The 18,445-nt window shown below is 50.1% G+C and overlaps 1 protein-coding gene across 2 annotated transcripts in view; it reads left to right on the top strand.

Annotated features, from left to right (window-relative positions):
• Window positions 1–18,445, top strand: part of ANXA6 (annexin A6) — a 46,618-nt gene that overhangs the window by 3,156 nt on the left and 25,017 nt on the right. For both annotated transcript variants that reach the window (XM_055558890.1, XM_055558889.1), the window contains exons 2-10: window positions 6,579–6,622; window positions 11,504–11,594; window positions 12,597–12,691; window positions 13,188–13,301; window positions 14,269–14,359; window positions 15,282–15,361; window positions 16,428–16,484; window positions 17,274–17,367; window positions 17,794–17,889. In XM_055558890.1, the coding sequence (XP_055414865.1) occupies window positions 6,605–6,622; window positions 11,504–11,594; window positions 12,597–12,691; window positions 13,188–13,301; window positions 14,269–14,359; window positions 15,282–15,361; window positions 16,428–16,484; window positions 17,274–17,367; window positions 17,794–17,889 (736 nt within the window). In that variant the 5' untranslated portion in view covers window positions 6,579–6,604. The remainder of the gene's footprint in view (window positions 1–6,578; window positions 6,623–11,503; window positions 11,595–12,596; window positions 12,692–13,187; window positions 13,302–14,268; window positions 14,360–15,281; window positions 15,362–16,427; window positions 16,485–17,273; window positions 17,368–17,793; window positions 17,890–18,445) is intronic.

Raw genomic sequence — 18,445 nt, 5'->3', positions numbered from 1 at the left:
TCTGAGCCGCCTGGGAAGCCCCCTTCTAAGCTCTAGATATGTCTTAACTTTTTTCATGCTCACCACAACTCCTCTGAGGTAGGCACTATTTTATCCCCTATTTTACATTTGAAGCTAAGTATATGCCCAAGGCCACTCAAGCTCCTGAACGGCAGATCGGGCTCCAGTCTCGGGCAGTCTGGCTCCTGCCTGTGTGCTGGGAGACACTGCTTTGTTGTTGCTCACGACAGTGGCCTGAACTGGGATTCAAACCCAGGCCAGTCCAACTCCAAACCTGGGCCATCCCAGATTGTCTCCTGGGGCCTTATCCTGCCTGAGGATCAATGGTTCTGGGTCACAAGAGGGGAAGACACTGCTCTCTAAGAAATCCGAGTGTTGTGAGCTAGGGGGTGTGCCCGGGCACAGGGCCAGGAAAGGCATTTATTCTGGCTTCATTAAGGCAGGTCCTGGCAGGGGGAGGGGCCGGCCCTTGGTGTCTTCCTGCAGACTGTGGTGGGGAGGAGCCATCAGGAAAGGAGACAGGGGAGGATCTAGGTTTTGTAGCCCAGGGGCCTCCAAGAGGGGTGCGCAGACCCTGGGAAGCACTAAAGATGATTTCCTGGGATGCCAGAGGAAACTGTTAGGCCTCTTACTATATATGTTTTTAATCTCATGCTCAAACAGTTTATCGTAATGAATGATGTTTTTTTTTCTTCTGTTACTGGTGGTATATGTGGTCAAAAAAAAAAAATGCAGGTCACTGCACAAAAATTTGTCAGCTTCATCGAGGTGGGAGATTCATCTGTCCTTTTATCTTTTCTACCCCCCAGCTCCTGCCGATGGGCATGCAGGAGGCACTCAATATATAGGTTTTGAAAAATGAGGCCCTGCTTAATCACTAATGTTTTGTATGAACGGGGAAAGTTGCTTAACCCCTCAAGTAATTTCCTCTCCTGGCTGTATAATGAGTCTGAAAACTGATTGGCAAGATGATTTCTTTTTATTCTATGATTTTTTTCAAAGGAGTCACTAAAGCGTGGAAATTATTCAGTATCTTTCACTCAACAATCCTTATAAACCACCCTTGGTAGTAGGGGGTGCATTAAGGAAACATACACAATGATTTTCAGGAAAAGGTAAAAAGGTAAAGTGATTCAACCTTTATATCACTCACACAGATATAAAAATGATCATGTGCAAAAGATTTTATTCTATTCAATAATCAATGACTGGACCAGGCAGATGTTAGAACCAGCTCAGAAGAGAGTAAGTAGTTGCTTTTATAGCAAAAGGAATGTGCAAATGGAGGCAAACAGGTTTTTCCACCAGAAGTGGGGGAGGGGAAAGGGAGGGAAATCCACCCAACTTTTTATCAGAGAGGACAGAATGAGCATGTCTCTAAGAATTGTGTTTTTATAGATTTTTTTTCCCCTTGTAATACCTTGAAGATAAACAGCCTCCATCTAATTGAGGAATGATAAATCCACAGCGGTTGACCCAAGCCTCTCACGAGTAGATGGTTTCAGAGTCACGCTGTGGTTCAAAGGTGGGAAAAGTCCCTCTTGGCTTCCTAGAAGAGTTAGAGTCACTTAGGAAAGTTTTCAAAAATTTCAAAAGCCCAGGCCTCATCTGTGGCCTGTTGAGTCTCCAGAGGTGGCCTTATGCTTTGCTAAGTTTGAAAAACTCCCCAGGAGGTTATTAATGAAGTCAGAATTGAAAAAACACTGATTTTGACGCTAGAAGACTGGTTAGAAAGTGCTAGTGAAAGTGGAAAGTGCTAGTGGAAGCTGGTTTAGGGGGAAAGAGGGTGTGGTGGTGGGTGAAGAGGAAGAGGAGGGCAAGCAAATCAGGAAGGATGTCAAGGGCCTTGAATGCCGAGCTCAGAGGGCCTACATTGAAGAAGGCCTTTGGAGATGAGTGGGCAGTCCCTTGGGCACTCCTGGGGTACAGAGGTTTGGGTGGTTTTTTTGCATGAGTTTCCAGATTATTTATAAATTTTTCCTCAATTTGCCCTTACCCTCCACACCTGACCTCATATCCTAATACTCAAATCTCTCTCCTCCCAAAAGTGCACTCAATTCCTCCAAAGCCGGCAGGCTGCATTTTGAAGACAGAAGTGCTTTTTCTCATGCTGGTGCTTCTTCTCCCCTCTTTCTTCTCCTTCCTCTGCTTCATTCCATCGAGTCCATATTCTTGACTGTGTACTTCTGTCAGCCTCTACCCCTAATATGCATCTTTAACTTTATATGTGCATGTGGCTGCTGCTAAGTCACTTCAGTCGTGTCCGACTCTGTGCGACCCCATAGACGGCAGCCCACCAGGCTCCCCCGTCCCTGGGATTCTCCAGGCAAGAACACTGGAGTGGGTTGCCATTTCCTTCTCCAATGCATGAAAGTGAAAAGGGAAAGTGAAGTCGGGCTCAGTCGTGTCCGACTCTTCGCGACCCCATGGACTGCAGCCCACCAGGCTCCTCCGCTCATGTATAGCAGACATAAAAATGGAGCATGAAAGGACAAGATCAACTTGTTATTTTTATCTGTCTGTTTAGTTGTGCCAGGTCTTAGATGAGGCACTCGGGATCTTTAGCTACGTCTTGTGAACTCTCAGTTGTAGCGTGTGGAATCTAGTTCCATGACCAAGGATTAAACCTGCGCCCCCTGCATTGGGAACTCAGATTCATAGCCACTGGACCACCAGGGAAGTCCCAAGATCAATTTAAAAAGTTGTAAGTTGTAGTATTCTCATCCTGCACCCCAATGGATCGTTGTGTCTGGTACCCCACTTTGGAGACCACTGCTCTAATGACTGATTGTTTTAACAGAAGCTAAGTAGGTGAAGTCGCTCAGTCGTGTCCGACTCTTTGCGACCCCACGGGCTGTAGCCTACCAGGCTCCTCTGTCCATGGCATTTTCCAGGCAATAGTACTGGAGTGGATTGCCATTTCCTTCTCCAGCGGATCTTCCCGACCCAGGGACCGAACCCGGGTCTCCCGCATTGTAGACAGACGCTCTACCGTCTGAGCCACCAGGGAAGTCCGCTTACCAGAAGCTAGCACCACTAATTCAACATTTACTCTGCACGTCACCATGCTAAGTATTTTACCTTCCTTACTTTATTGAATATTCACAAAAACCTTATGAGATTATCATTTTAGAGACGAAGAAACTGAGTAAGAGAGAAATGATGCAATTCACCCATGGCCATGAGCAGTTAGAATTTGAATGTAGGCTGTAACTGCAAAGCCTGCAGTCTTAATTACAAAATGCCACGCTGTGTCCTTTGTAAATGTTTGGGACTTTATTTTGTAGATGTGGAAATTGAGATTCATGTTTAGGTAACTTACAAAGTTATAAATTGCTAGGGGGTAAAGCTGTGACTGAGTCTGACCTCCAAGCCCATGCCTATTGCAGGACTTGGATGAGACTTTCTGTCTGGTTCTCGGTTTCCACAATGCTATAGTTGGGCGTTGGTGGTCGAGCCAGCCCTGGTATTCTGTACCCCGGAGTGTTCCTCCTGGAGTCAGTCCTGTTTGCTGGCAGCCTGAAGGACTAAGGCAGGAGGTAGTCACAGAAGCACAAGGCCAGGAGGCCACTCTGCCTTGAATGGGTTTCTGGAATGATCTGTCCTGATGAACCTTCATGGAAATCCATGTCTGAAGAGATTCAGAGCTTCTGGGAGGAGAGAGGCACCAGTGTAGAGTGGCCATACCTGCCAGTCTTGATAAGCTATTTCAACCAAGATGATGAAACTTGCATATTGAGGGTGGGATGGGGATAGAGAGGAGTTCTGTGGCCTTGGGGGAGAACTCTCCTAGGACTGATGTTCTGAGATTTTGCTGTGAGAATCCCTGGATGGTATCTGCAAAAGTCGCTCACACCCACGCTCTTTCGGTTTTCCCAAAGATGGAGTAACATTGTCCACATTTTGCTGATGAAGAAACTGAGGTTGAGAGAGGCAACCTGGCTTGTCTGAGCTTGTCTGAACAGAGGGACAGGCTGGGAACCAAACCTGGGTCTTTTCCTTTGGCCTCTTCCTCACGTCCTCTTGCAGCGAGGGCTCACTCCTATGTGGAGGCTTGTGATGACCTGAATATGGGAGGCGGAGAGGTGGGCCATTGTTTGGGCCTGACATGCCTTTTATCTTTGTCTAGAAAGTGAGGAACTTGAAGCAGTGGGTTGTTAGATCTGGGATTCTGAAACACTGGATGTAAAACATTTATTCAGGCAACTTGAGAAGTGTGGTCTGGGTCGCCCTGGAAGGGATCAGAGCCCCTCGTAAAGCCTCCATGGCGCCTCTGTGATTAGCTCCAGAGCTTCCCCCAGCCCTCAGAGGAGGGGCTGTCGAAGCTCAGCTCCCTTGAACTGCACTCAGAACATGCAGTTCTGGACGATGTTTGCTTTCTATGTATACATAAGACACACACTCGCTAGAGGCACACACAAACTGCTCTCAAAACCCAGAGCATTTTCCCAAAGACTTGGAGGCCCCTCTTCTGAGCCATCCAGATGGGCCTGGGCTGCCGCCAGCTGCTAAAGTTTCCAGCAACAAGGCCAAAGGAAAATGCTTTGAAGCTGGAGATGCAGGTGACTTCCTGCCCCTCCTGTGGTCCCTTTCCTCTGCTGACCTTGGTGCTCCCTCACATTTGCCCACACTGTCCCCCTGGCCTAGGGAAACCCAGAGCTGGCTCCTGGTCGAACCTCGGGGTAGATGTGGGCTCCCTACCCGCTGGGAGAGTTTCCATTTCCTGAGGCGAGCTCAATTTTGTACCAGAGGGCCCCTGGTTGTCAGGGAAACAGCAGGGTTTCCTCAAGCTCCGCTCTGAGCTCTCTGCGGTTATAGGCAAATCGCTGCCCTCTGCTCTTCACTCAAGTCTGTCTGCTAACTGTGGTTTGGGGGACTTGAATTCAGGCAGTAGGGACACACAGATAAACACGACAGAGCCCTGTCCTTAGCATACCACCCAGCACACTGAAGGCCACCACTTCCTGAGAACACATCTCTGCCTGGCCTTGACATAAGTTGAGTCTCATCCTCCAACTCCCCAAGGCAGGAAGGGGAAAGCCCCAGTTTTGTGCTTTAGATAACCTTGAATTCAGAGATGAGCAATGTGCTCAAAGTCACATGGCGAGTAAGTGACAAAACGGACTTGAGTCCGGGTCTGTCTGACTGACTCCAAACCTGTGTTCCCACTCTCTTGCAGGTCTCCAGTGGCCCCAGAGTGAGAGCAGGATTATGCGCTGAGATCAGGGGCTGGGGGTGTAGGATGGGGGTGATGGTATGTGAAGACCTGGGAAGCAGGCAGGTTAAGCATCTCCTTCGTTTATACCCTCTCTTCTGGTTCAGCTCCCTGTGGGGTCTTACTGAATTTAAGTCTGATAAGAGTTTGTTACTTTTACTTTTAAAAAGTAATACATAGACCTGATTTAAAAAGATCAAATTGTACAGTCCCAATTAAATGGAAAGCCTAGTCCTTCTTTCTTCTCTAATCCCAAGATTGCATCTCTTCCATCTCTGCCCATCTGCCAAGAGGGCTTCATAGCCCAGCCCCTCCACCCTTCTCTTCCCCTTTCCAAAGCAGTTAACACACCCTTTTGCATTTCTTTTGGGGTAAGATATGTTTGTTTCTTATTCCTCCCCTGTAGATTCTGTGTCCTGACACCGCTTTCAATGAGATTGGGTGTCCTGTTTGTTCATTCTCCACCCTCACCCATGATCTGTCCCATCAGAGAAAAACCCAAAGTCTTCACAGTAGCCTTAAGCACTGGTCCCTTGATGCCACATCCTACCAGTGTCCCCACCCCACTCCCTGCCACCATACTAGACACACTGAGCTCCTTGACCTCACTGCCCTCAGGGAGCAACATGGTTCATGATACCTCCAAACGCTTGAAGGGGATTGACAGCAGGTGACCCACTTTCGTGAAAGTGAAGTCGCTCAGTCATGTCCGACTCTTAGCGACCCCATGGACTGCAGCCTACCAGGCTTCTCCAACCATGGGATTTTCCAGGCAAGAGTACTGGAGTGGGGTGCCATTGCCTTCTCTGACATATCTATATATTCTTTTTCAAATTCTTTTCCATTATGTGTTATCACAAGATATTAACTATATAGTAGGTCCTTGTTTATCTGTTTTGTATGTAGTAATTCAGTTTTAACCTGTATGATCTTGGACAAATTGTTTAACCTCACCATCCTCAGTTTCCTCCTCTATGAGAAAAGGGACTTTGGTGTCAGAAAGGATTGCTGGAAGGGTTAGGTGAGACAGCATCTGGGAAAGTGCCCTGCATGGCCTGGAGGAATCGTTCTGGTCAGTGGTCATGTCCTCTCTTCCTCTTCCAAATTCTCCCAGTTCTGGGAGTCTTTCCCATCATAGTGTGAGAACCTGGACCCTGAAGAGTCCATCTATTATCCTCCCAAAAATGTGCCTGTCCTGAGCCGCGTCTTTGGCTGTGATTTAACCTGAAGGGCTGGAAGCAATTGAGAAAGAACAGGCAGAGCACATTCTTCCTTGGGAGGAAGGAAAGGAGGGGAAATCTGGGGGAGAGAATAGAGGGAGTCAGAGTGCAGAGGCATCTCACGGCGTTTCTTTTTTCCACAGTGTTTTCTGCTGCAGAACTTGAGACCATGGCCAAACCAGCACAGGTAAGGAAGTTCTCCCCTTTCTGTAGTACTTCCCCTGGGCCTGGGCTTTTCCTGGAGTCACTTGCTTCGATACAGATCCCCGGTACCATCAGTTTGAAAGGAGCTGAAGAGGGTCTCAGGGTTTGCTTGCTCCTATTACAAGTCACAGCTCTTTCAGATGTAAGTGACCAATGAGAACACACAACATCCTAAACACAAAGTGTGTGTATCGGCTCACATGACTGAGAAGCCCAGGGCTTCAGGTCTGGCTGGATCCAGGGGCCCACCTGATATTGTCAGGATTCTGCCTCCATGAACTAGGTCTCATCTGGGTGGCTTCATTCTTGGACAGATTCTTCCTTGATTTCTCATACTAGCTCTAAGCTTCCCTTCTGCTTCCTGGGCAACATGCAGGAAACAACATAATTTATACCACATGATTCCAGGGGAAGTCCTGGGTTTGGTTTTCATTGGCTGGGCCTGGGTACCTTGGATCTGGTGGAGTCCCCGCCATGCAGCCATCTCTCTGAGTCACGTCGCTTCAGCTTCTGAGAGGCCTCAGGATGCCTGCCCGAGCAGCAGCCTGCATGCAGCCCGGGGTCCCAGCTGCTCATCAGCTGGCCTCAGGGCCTGCTGAATATTTCAGGGTGGAAAGTCCTTTCTCCTCCTCTCTCCCTTCCCTTTGTGGGGTACAGGGCCAGGAAACTGTCTGCTGGGGGAGTGGCAGGCAGTCAGGGTGAGGTGAAGGAGTAGTGTTGGCCACGCAGGTGGCGCTTGGAAATGGCAAATTCACCAGGTTGGTGTGAGAATGACTGATGGTGGGAAACCTGGGTGATCTGAAGGAGTGTTCCTGCGTGTCTAAATGTGACCAGTGCTGGGGTCCCTGGCGCCCCCCTCTCCCAGTGGCTGTGATCCTGCTGGCAGGCTGTTTATTATCATTGTGCAAAGACCACAGAGGGAGAAAGACTGCCAGGCTGCAGGCCAAGCCCACCACTAAGGGAGCCTTTTGATTGGGCCCTGTGTCTGCAGTTCTCAAGAGGCAGGTCAGGTGGTCTGGTATTCCCATCTCTTGAAGAATTTTCCACAGTTTATTGTGATCCACAACAGTCAAAGGCTTTGGCATAGTCAATAAAGCAGAAATAGATGTTTTTCTGGAACTCGCTTGCTTTTTCCATGATCCAGCAGATGTTGGCAATTTGATCTCTGGTTCCTCTGCCTTTCCTAAAACCAGCTTGAACATCAGGAAGTTCACAGTTCACATATTGCTGAAGCCTGGCTTGGAGAATTTTGAGCATTACTTTACTAGCATGTGAGATGAGTGCAATTGTGGGGTAGTTTGAGCATTCTTTGGCATTGCCTTTCTTTGGGATCGGAATGAAAACTGACCTTTTCCAGTCCTGTGGCCACTACTGAGTTTTCCAAATTTGCTGGCATATTGAGTGCAGCACTTTCACAGCATCATCTTTCAGGATTTGAAATAGCTCCACTGGAATTCCATCACCTCCACTAGCTTTGTTCGTAGTGATGCTTCCTAAGGCCCACTTGACTTCACATTCCAGGATGTTTGGCTCTAGGTGAGTGATCACACCATTGTGATTATCTGGGTCGTGAAGATCTTTTTTGTACAGTTCTGTGTATTCTTGCCACCTCTTCTTGATATCTTCTGCTTCTGTTAGGTCCATACCATTTCTGTCCTTTATCGAGCCCATCTTTGCAGGAAATGTTCCCTTGGTATCTCTAATCTGTATGCAGGTCAGGAAGCAACAGTTAAAACTGGACATGGAACAACAAACTGGTTCCAAATAGGAAAAGAAGTATGTCAAGGCTGTATATTGTCACCCTGCTTATTTAACTTATATGCAGAATACATCATGAGAAATGCTGGACTGGAAGAAACACAAGCTGGAATCAAGATTGCCGGGAGAAATATCAATCACCTCAGATATGCAGATGACACCACCTTTATGGCAGAAAGTGAAGAGGAATTCAAAAGCCTCTTGATGAAAGTGAAAGAGGAGAGTGAAAAAGTTGGCTTAAAGCTCAACATTCAGAAAACGAAGATCATGGCATCCGGTCCCATCACTTCATGGGAAATAGATGGGGAAACTGTGGAAGTAGTGTCAGACTTTATTTTTGGGGGCTCCAAAATCACTGCAGATGGTGACTGCAGCCACGAAATTAAAAGACGCTTACTCCTTGGAAGGAAAGTTATGACCAACCTAGATAGCATATTCAAAAGCAGAGACATTACTTTGCCAACAAAGGTCCGTCTAATCAAGGCTATGGTTTTTCCTGTGGTCATGTATGGATGTGCGAGTTGGACTGTGAAGAAGGCTGAGCACCGAAGAATTGATGCTTTTGAACTGTGGTGTTGGAGAAGACTCTTGAGAGTCCCTTGGACTGCAAGGAGATCCAACCAGTCCATTCTGAAGGACATCAGCCCTGGGATTTCTTTGGAAGGAATGATGCTAAAGCTGAAACTCCAGTACTTTGGCCACCTCATGCGAAGAGTTGACTCATTAGAAAAGACTCTGATGCTGGGAGGGATTGGGGGCAGGAGGAGAAGGGGACGACGGAGGATGAGATGGCTGGGTGGCATCACTGACTCAATGGACGTGAGTCTGAGTGAACTCCGGGAGTTGGTGATGGACAGGGAGGCCTGGCGTGCTGCGAATCATGGGGTCGCAAAGAGTCGGACATGACTGAGCGACTGAACTGAACTGAACTGTGTCTGCAGTTAGACTTCCTCTGCTCCATACAGCCTCATCTTTCAGCTGCAGCCTCTGTCCCCACCCTGGGGTGAGGAGGGGCAGGGCCTGGAGGGAAGGTGGCAACTTGCTGCCAGGACCTCTACTCTTCCTCCTGGGGGCTCTGCTGCCATCTTGCCCTCTTCTCCTTCCTTCCTGGCCACTTACAATCCCACCATCTTGGCAGCTTTGGACATCTGCATAAGCACTGAAGAATCTGGGCCCGCCTCCCTGAGTACTCTTGCTTGCTCTTAGCTCTGGACCTCTGCCATACTGCTTCTCTGTGTGAAGCCTTTCCTTCCCTCCCCCTGGGCCAGCTGTTGCTCATCCTTTAGCGCTCTACTCGACTTAGACTTCCCTTCCAGGAAGTCTTCTTTGATCTGCTCTGGGTGTATTCACAGTCACATATCCGCCCGCACACCTGTCTACCTAAGAAGCCAGTAGAGTGCCTAGTTGTGCCAAGCCCTGAGCTAGGTGCTGGGGTGACATAAGTGGGCAAGCAGACTCTCGTGGAGCTTTCAAAAGGGAGTGTCTCTTTTCTGGTCCAGGTAGTTGGCCTGTGTTACTCTTTCCTTCTCTGCCCAGCAGTGTGATTAGGTTGCAGGGGATTCACAGGTGGCGGGAAGGGAGCCGTGTCCCTTTCTGATCGTCCGTTCTGCCAGAACTTTAAATAGCACTTCTGTGCCCACGCATGCATGCCTTGAAGGAGCCAGCAATGGCAGACATAAACCACAGGGCCCCTGTGTGCCTGGCCAGGCCCTGTGGTGCGGGTGCTGGGAGACCCAGGAGATGGTCCGGAGGCTCACGGGCTCCCATGCGCTTCTTATTTTTTCAAACAGGATTATGTGAGCCACCCCACCCGTCCCGATCCCCTCGTCCAGCTTGAATCTCCCTCCACTGTTTCCCGGCATTCCTTTGCCCCTCTAGTGGAGTATTTATTACTAGCTCTATGCTAATTTGTAGGCTAGTCTCTCTCCTCCGCTGGGTTGGAAGCTCATGAAAGTCAGGCTTGGGTCTTCTTTCTCCCATAATCTTCAACCCTTCGTGTAGCGCCTGGCACAGGCTAAGTGCCCAGTCACCAGGCAGTGTGCCTAGAGCCCCAGGCTCTGGCATCCTCCACTCTCTCAGCTCTTGGTTGCTCTCCAGGCCCCATGGTTCTCAGGGCTGTGTGTCTGACCCACATCTGACTTCTCTGTGAACAGCCCTTTGTGCATTCAGGTTTAACATCTAAGATTCGCTCCCCACCTTTGCCCCAACGACCCAGCCAGCTTGTCCTCAGATGCCAGCTCACAGCTCAGTTTACTGGGCCCAGAGGAGCGGCACCTCGTCTGTGCAGATTCTGAGCGTGACTCTGGGCCTCCCACTCTGGGCCAAGGCACCCCTCTCCCCCCTGGAAGCTGGCAGCTGCAAGGTTTCTGGAGCTGGAGGACAAAGGGTCACTGGACAGAGATGTGGGTTCTGTGTGACCCCAGCAAGTGGCTTCCATTTGTGGGGCTCGGTTTCTTTGTTTCTGTGACAGAGATCATCTTAAGTGCTTCTACAAAATGCTATAATAATCACATTTATGAAGGTGAAAGGGCTTTCTACACCGCAGAGAGACATAAACACATGAGGGGTTCTTGTTTGTTTTGCAGAAACCATTCCCACCCCCTGCACTCAGTCTGGGCTCTTATCTCTCCCAGGTTCTGGGAAAGTGGTGCAGAGCTGGGGGCTTGGCTGAGCCTTCCTGCCACGGGGAAAAGGCACTGTCCTTGGGGCAGGTGGCGGCAGGAGGTATGGGGAGAGCCCTCCCTACCCTGGTTGCGGCTTTCTGTAGCCAGCTCTCCACTTTCGGGGCAGGGAGCTGAGCCACTGAACCTCCAGCTGACCACTGGAGCGGTCGCGGTCTGGGGTGAGGCAGTGCAAGTGAAGATGGAGAGACGTGGCAGATTCTGTCACATCGTCTTTGTTCAGTCCAAAGACTGTGAAAACACACCCCGGCTCTTGCCATGCCGTTATGGAGACTGAGTTTGGGGATTTGTAATGAATATCTGAGCATTCTAGGAGCAGCAGGGACTCTTATCCCATGGCCAGGGTTGGGAGGTAAGCTGGGTTGGGGCTGGGAGCCCCATTCAGGGCCAGGTCAGCAGCTCACCCTCTGCTCGTCTCTCCACAGGGTGCCAAGTACCGGGGCTCCATTCGTGACTTCCCCAACTTCAACCCCAGCCAGGATGCCGAGACTCTGTATAATGCCATGAAGGGCTTTGGTGGGTGCTCAGCCACTGCGGGGAAAGGGATCAGCAGGAAAGGAAGCAGGATTCACCTAGGCTTGGGGGTGTCCCCCCCTTTTGGTTATTCAGTCATTCTTTTGTCTCTCTTTTTTGGCCACGATACATGGCATGCGGGATCTAAGTTTCCCAACCGTGACTGAACCTGGGCCCCTGCAGTGGAAGTGCAGAATCCTAACCAGTGGCCTGCCAGCGCATTCCCTTGTCTCTTCTTTTTATAATTTTATAATGGACTCTTCCAATGGTGCTAGTGGTAAAGAACCCGCCTGCCAATACAGGAGATATAAGAGATGCAGGTTCAATCCCTGGCCTAGGAAGATCCCCTGGAGAAGGACATGACAACCCACTCCAGTCTTCTTGCCTGGGGAATCCCATGGACAGAGGAACCTGGCGGGCTATGATCCACAGGGTCGCAGAGTCAGACATGACTTAAGCGACTTGGCGCACATGCACACTCCAGGCCAATAAAGCAGTCTCATGAGTAGAAGAAGCTTTACCAGTAGACCTGCCACCCAGCTTGAGAACTGGCACTTGCTTGCTCACGTAGCTGCAACATCATGATAGGTCCTCCTCCTGATAACATCACTTTGCCTTTTGTCTTACGGGTAAGCACTACCCTCAATTTGCAGCTTATTATTCTCTTTTATTTTACCTGTCAGTGAAAGAACCCATCCTGGACGTTAGGACACCTGGGTTTTTCTAAGCCAAGCTCACTGGGAGACCGCAGGGGACTCCATGCTCCTCTCTGGGCCCCAGTTTCCTCGTGTGTGTGACGAGGAGCTAGATCATGGGCCGCCTGAACTTAGATACTACATGTGCTAGCATCTCTCTCAGGGGGGCTCATCAGGTCCCCACAGAGCCCCCGTCTGATGCCACTGCCTCTTGTGAGCAGAAGGCTGATGCCGAGGACTGCAGGGAGCACCCCTGTTGGGCTTCCTGGAGGCAGGTTGGGTAGGGTGACGGGTGCCTCCCCTCTTCTAGGCAGTGACAAGGAGGCCATCCTGGAGTTGATTACTTCCCGGAGCAACAGGCAGAGGCAGGAGATCTGCCAGAACTACAAGTCCCTCTATGGCAAGGTAACCATGACAACCAGAGGGTTGGGGGCGGAGGAGGCATACTCTGATTCATCCAGGCCCTTTCCTGAGTATTTTACTCCTGCTCAGCTTCTATGCTGGCACTTCTACCCTCCTTTTTTCTTCTCAGTCAGGCAGGGATCATCCAACCGTAATTGCATCTAGAGCACCTGCTGGGCACTGTGCTAGGGGTTACGGCTACCCAGATAAATAAGACCCGAGGGTGTCAACCTGTGGGCTCACAGTGGGAGACACTGAGCAAGTGAACACATAACGGCAGGGAGGGGCACTGTGCTGCGGACTGGGCAGGTTACCTGATGTCTCTAAGCCCATTTCTGAAGGCCAATGAGAGTATGTATCCCCAGAGTGACGATTAAGTTGGATTACTTCGCTCAGTGCCTGTACAGAGTAAGTGCTCATTCAGTGTAATTCTTATCATTATAACTGCGCTTCCCCATCTTCTTCCATTTCCTCCTCCCTCCACCCCTCCCCCAACCAGGACCTCATTGCAGACTTGAAGTATGAGTTGACAGGGAAGTTTGAACGCCTGATTGTGGGTCTTATGAGGCCACCTGCCTATGCTGATGCCAAAGAAATTAAAGATGCCATCTCGGTAAGAAGCACGGTCTGTGCATGTGTGAGAGTTGGGGGCGTGGTTCATGGGAGATTGCAGCTTCTACAGCAGAAATTCAGTGAGCCCTACACCCACCCCACACATATGCCCTGCTTTGAGGCAGCAGCCAAAGTCCTATCCCAGAGGGTGCCATGGTCCTTCCAGATGGATGGAGGTGGTATAGGTGTTGGTGTGAGGCCCATCCTGTGAAAGGGGGCCCTGGGCCCACACCCCACCCCAGTCGCTTACAGTCCTGAGGAAGCAGGACATGGGGATGTGGAAACAGATTGTGTCCAACACCCAAAGTCCGGGGGCATCGTAAAGGAGATCAGGAGGACAGGCCCTGGGCTTGGGGTGGCTGGAGAGGGCATCATAGAAGATGAGGGGATCGAGTTGGGCCTGAAGCCTGGAGAAGGTTTGGTTGACCAGAAGGGGCAGGTCATTCTAGGCTGGAGAGTAAGTGGTTGTGGAAGTGTGTTCAGGATATGAGGGTCAGCCCAGTCTAGTGGAGGTGGAGGGTTTCTCCCTACAAAGCAGGGAACGCTCAAAGGCCTTTGAGTGTAACTCGGCACTTTATGAAGTGCTATGATCTTGGTCTCAGATGAGCTATATGAACTTGTTTTCATAAGCTAGTAAACTTAGCAGTGTAAGAGAGTATCACATTCTCATTCTTTCCGTGAGTTCAGCAGCAACTACTATCATTTCCATTTTAAAGATGAGAAAAGTAAGGCCCAGGAAGATGAAGTTTTTTAATGAGCCATCACAAAGCAAGTTGCAGGGAGAGGCGGCACTAGAACCCCCGTCTTTAGATTCTCAGGGCTGCAGCTCTGGATCAATGCCTAAGACCTGTGTTAGGAACACCCTGAGTGCTGGGAGTTTCCCAGCTCTGACCACCCCAGGTTCCCAACTCGGGGCTGGTGGCCTCCCGTTTCAGCCCTTGACTCACATGCCCCTTCTTTTCTCCCAGGGCATTGGGACCGATGAGAAGTGCCTCATTGAGATCTTGGCTTCTCGGACCAACAAGCAGATCCACCAGCTGGTGGCAGCGTACAAAGATGGTGAGATGGGCAAGAGGGGCTCTTCAAGGTTTTCAGATGTGTGATGAAGGTGCTCACAAGAGCAGGGACCCTAAGACTCTACCCGTCCACCTTTTTTCCTCCTTCCCTCTGATCTGTCTGTCCATCCATCTGTTCATTTAGTAAGTACCTACTTTCTGCTGGGTTCTCAGCATATGGTGGTGGGCATCCATACCACTCCTGCCTGAGAGCTTGTGTATTAATGAGATAATGAGGGATATAGATAATAAACAGGTAAACAAATGGGATGATGACATGTGGTAAAGAGTTAAGAAGGACACAAACAGAAAACAAGCATCCAACTGGAGAGGACATGCTTCAGATAGGTGGCTGGGGAAGCCTGTCTTGGGAGGAGACGAGCAGGAGCCAGTTGTACACAGAGTGGGGAGAAGACCCTGGCAGGAGCGGGAAGGACAAGTCCAAAGGTCCCCAAGCTGAATAAGCCTGGTGTCCAGTGCAAGGCTAGAACAGCAGAGGGCGGGACAGGGTCACACAGGGCTGTGCAGGCCAAGGCAAAGAGACAATGTTTATTCCAAACCTAATGGGAAGCAGAGGAGCCCATGATGAGTGTGGGCTCTAAGACAGTCTCTCGTGTTGCTCTGGATCGGAGAAGCAGAAAGAACAGTCAGAAGGCTGTAGCCGCTGTGCAGGTGAGTGACAGTAGTGTCTGGAGTAGGACACCACAGGTGAGGATGGAGACATGTGCGCAGATTCCATCTCACCATGTCAGGAGTCAGCACAAAGAATTGAGAAAATACAGCCTGGGTCTTGCACGGCCAGCGTGGAGACTGGATTTGGGGATTTTTAACAAATATCTGAGTATTTTAGGGGCAGCGGGGACCTCTATCCTGGTTCCCCGGGATGTCCTGGGGGTGGGACTAGAGCTTATGTTCCTTCCTGGCAGCCTACGAGCGAGACCTGGAGGCTGACATCACTGGGGACACCTCTGGCCACTTCCGGAAGATGCTCGTGGTTCTGCTGCAGGTTGGTCTACCTTGGGGCCCTCCCCAAGCTCTCCCCCAGCGTGCAGAAGGCTCGGAACGCCTTATCCCTGTTCCCCTAGACAGTGTGGCTCATGAGAGGCTCCTTGGTGGCTCCTCAGGTGTAAAGTCCTCGTGTTTTCTGGCCACCTCTCCCCCTCTCCCCATCTTACCCTCAAACTTGAGGTGGTCTCTTTGGCTTGCCTGAGTGTAGAAGCTGAGCATCCAGGGTCTGTTCTGTCCCCCGTGGTTTGCACAGGCAGGTGACCTGCATTTCTTTTCACACACCCTGTCTCTCTTGTGCTTCTCTGTCTTGCTTTTTCTCTCCACACGTACCCCCTCCTCTATGCCCCAGCCTCTCTTGCCATGGCTTTCCCAGCAGGGGCGCCAGCAGGGACGTGGCCTCTCTGAGCCCCCTGAGTGGCATGCCCCACAGAACAGCCCTGCTGCTCCCTCCCAACCAAGGATGACATAACAACATAAAAAAGAACATGAAGAGGCTGCACAGTGGTGTCACAGCTGAATTCTATCTGCTCAAGCTCTGTTTTTTCCTTTGTTCATTTTCCTTTGTGTGTGGTTTTTTTTTACACTTTGAGTTAGTTGCTAACATTTAAAACTAGAGAGATTTTGCTCCAAAATCATATCTCTGGATTGTTTTGAATAATCGAAAAGTTCTGGGAACAGCAAGCCTGCTTATTCTCAGGACTGCCCTGTTTGGGCCACACTCCAAATGATAAGGGGAGAATCCAGTGGTAGGGACCCTGTGATTCCCTGCAAAATAGTTGCTGTGGTCCTCTGTGTGTGTGCCGCACCCTGCAGCTTGTGGGATTTTTGTTCCCCATCCAAGGATTGAGCCCTGGCCTGAAGCAGTGAGAGTGCAGAGTCCTAACCACCGAACCACCAGGGAATTCCCAGGTGCTGCGGTCTTGTTCCGGAGGCAGCTGTCAGTCTCTTCCCCTGGACACCCCGGGCCACCACGGTTTTCCTAGTCCTCCCTGTCTCCACCATTGGCATCCAGGCTTTCTCCCGGCTCTGGTATTTGAACCAGTGTCCCTTGTTTTTCTTCCCAGGGTACCAGGGAGGAGGATGACGTAGTGAGCGAGGATTTGGTGCAGCAGGACGTTCAGGTAAATAAGCACCAGTGGCGATTGCTGGGCACAGCCAGGCAGCCCGAGAAGGGGGAGGGGTGGAGGCAAAGTAATTTGCACCAGACACCAGAAATAACTGACTTACAGCCATCATTGTACAGCGCTTCACTGAAGGGTCGAAGTTACCTTTCAAAGGTACATAGCATATGTAAAGCTGGTGAGATGTATTTTGGAGCTTTCATTATTTGTTCATTTTTCATTCAGTTAATTAATATTTATCGAACACTTACTATATGCCAATCATTCTGAATGCCAAGCATTGGGGAATCACAAGTGAGCAAAGTCAAACAGTACTGGGGATCAGACATATGTCAATCACACAGTCACATTTTCTGTGGATACACCATATATTCCAGGTGTTTTGAGCTCCCACTATATGCCAGTAATACTGTCGGTAGCTACAGAGAATGTAGAACGTAATTCCTATTCTTGAGGAGTCGGTGCTGTAGTGGGAAGCCAGGCATATAAATATTATGTATTATAATACACAGTGAATCAAAGCTATAAAGACACAAAAGTCTAGAAAAGGGAGTGAGGGAAAGAGAATTCCACCTGGGGACATCAGGAAGTGCTTTGAAAACAAATGGGATGTTTAATCTGGGCCCTGAAGGTTGAATAGGAGTTTCCCCAGAAAGAAAGGAAAGACGCTAAGAGGTGTATGCATTTACTAGCGTGTTCAAGGATCTGGCAGTGGTTCTGAGTGGCTTGGCTGGTAAGCTGTTTCCTGAGGTTTCTTCTCTTAATTAAGTCCCACTTCTTCCCCTCCAGGACCTGTATGAGGCAGGGGAACTGAAATGGGGAACAGATGAAGCCCAGTTCATTTACATTTTGGGAAATCGCAGCAAGCAGCATCTCCGGTTGGGTGAGCTCCAGAGAAGACCTGCAGCTGTCCCCTGGGGGTTGTGCCAAGCTTTCCTTTCTCATTTCCTTTTCTGCTAAGGAGCATGATAGTGCTTCAACCACAACCCAAACACTAGTCCTGATTTTAACACCGTGGCTTCTGTGGTCCCTTATGAGAGGTCTTAAAACAGGGTGTTCAGCCCCTCCGTCTCAGTACAGTCCCTGTCTTCATGTTGGAGCGGGACGTGTACACAGTCCCTCACATCAGACACAGTGAGGCTGCGTGGTGGCCGGTGACACGCACGAGCTTCCCGCCACCTGCCTAAGTGCCAGCCGTGCCTTCACGGTGGCGCTCTGGTCCTGGCCACTGCATCTCCCCTCCCGAAGTCCCTGATGCTTCCAGTGTTACGAGGGTGGCTTTGACACCCCGTCTCTCTGTCTGACTCAGTATTTGATGGGTATCTGAAGACCACGGGGAAGCCGATTGAAGCCAGCATCCGAGGGGAGCTGTCCGGGGACTTTGAGAAGCTGATGCTGGCTGTGGGTATGTCTGAGGTTTCATTTCTAGGGCCTTTGAGGGATTCAGGGACTCTGGCCTGAATGGGGACATGGGGATTGTACGGTATGGAGATGGGAAGGAGAAAACCAGACAGGTGGTAAATTCTAAAGGTCTAGCTAGGGCCGTGTGGCCGAGGCCTGGGGGCTGGGGGTCAAGCCTTGGACACTGCTGCCTCCCACTCCCTCCTCCCATGTTTGTGATGGGGCCGAAAAGCACATGGGGTCAGGGGTCAGGCAGTCATGATCAGGAGAGCGGGTTGTGTGGAGCATCTGCTGTGGGCCTGGTGCTCCACTGAGTGTTTACTCTTTACAAATGACCCAGGAATGGACACTGTCATCGTCTCCATTTCATGGATGAGAAAACCGCAGCTCACAGAGGCTGTATCTCTTGCCAAGGGGTAGTTTTGTAATGAATTGAGGTACTCTGGGCATGGGGGAAGCCAGGAGTTGACTAGTCAATGGTGGAGTCAAGATTCAAAACTCAGGCTTCTTCTCAGTCTGCTGTTGACTTGAAGAAAGTCACTTATGCTCAGTGGGCCTCA

The sequence above is a fragment of the Bubalus kerabau genome, chromosome 1, assembly GCF_029407905.1.
Source record: "Bubalus kerabau isolate K-KA32 ecotype Philippines breed swamp buffalo chromosome 1, PCC_UOA_SB_1v2, whole genome shotgun sequence".
Classification (NCBI taxonomy): domain Eukaryota; kingdom Metazoa; phylum Chordata; class Mammalia; order Artiodactyla; family Bovidae; genus Bubalus; species Bubalus kerabau.
This window is presented reverse-complemented; position numbering and strand designations above follow the sequence as displayed.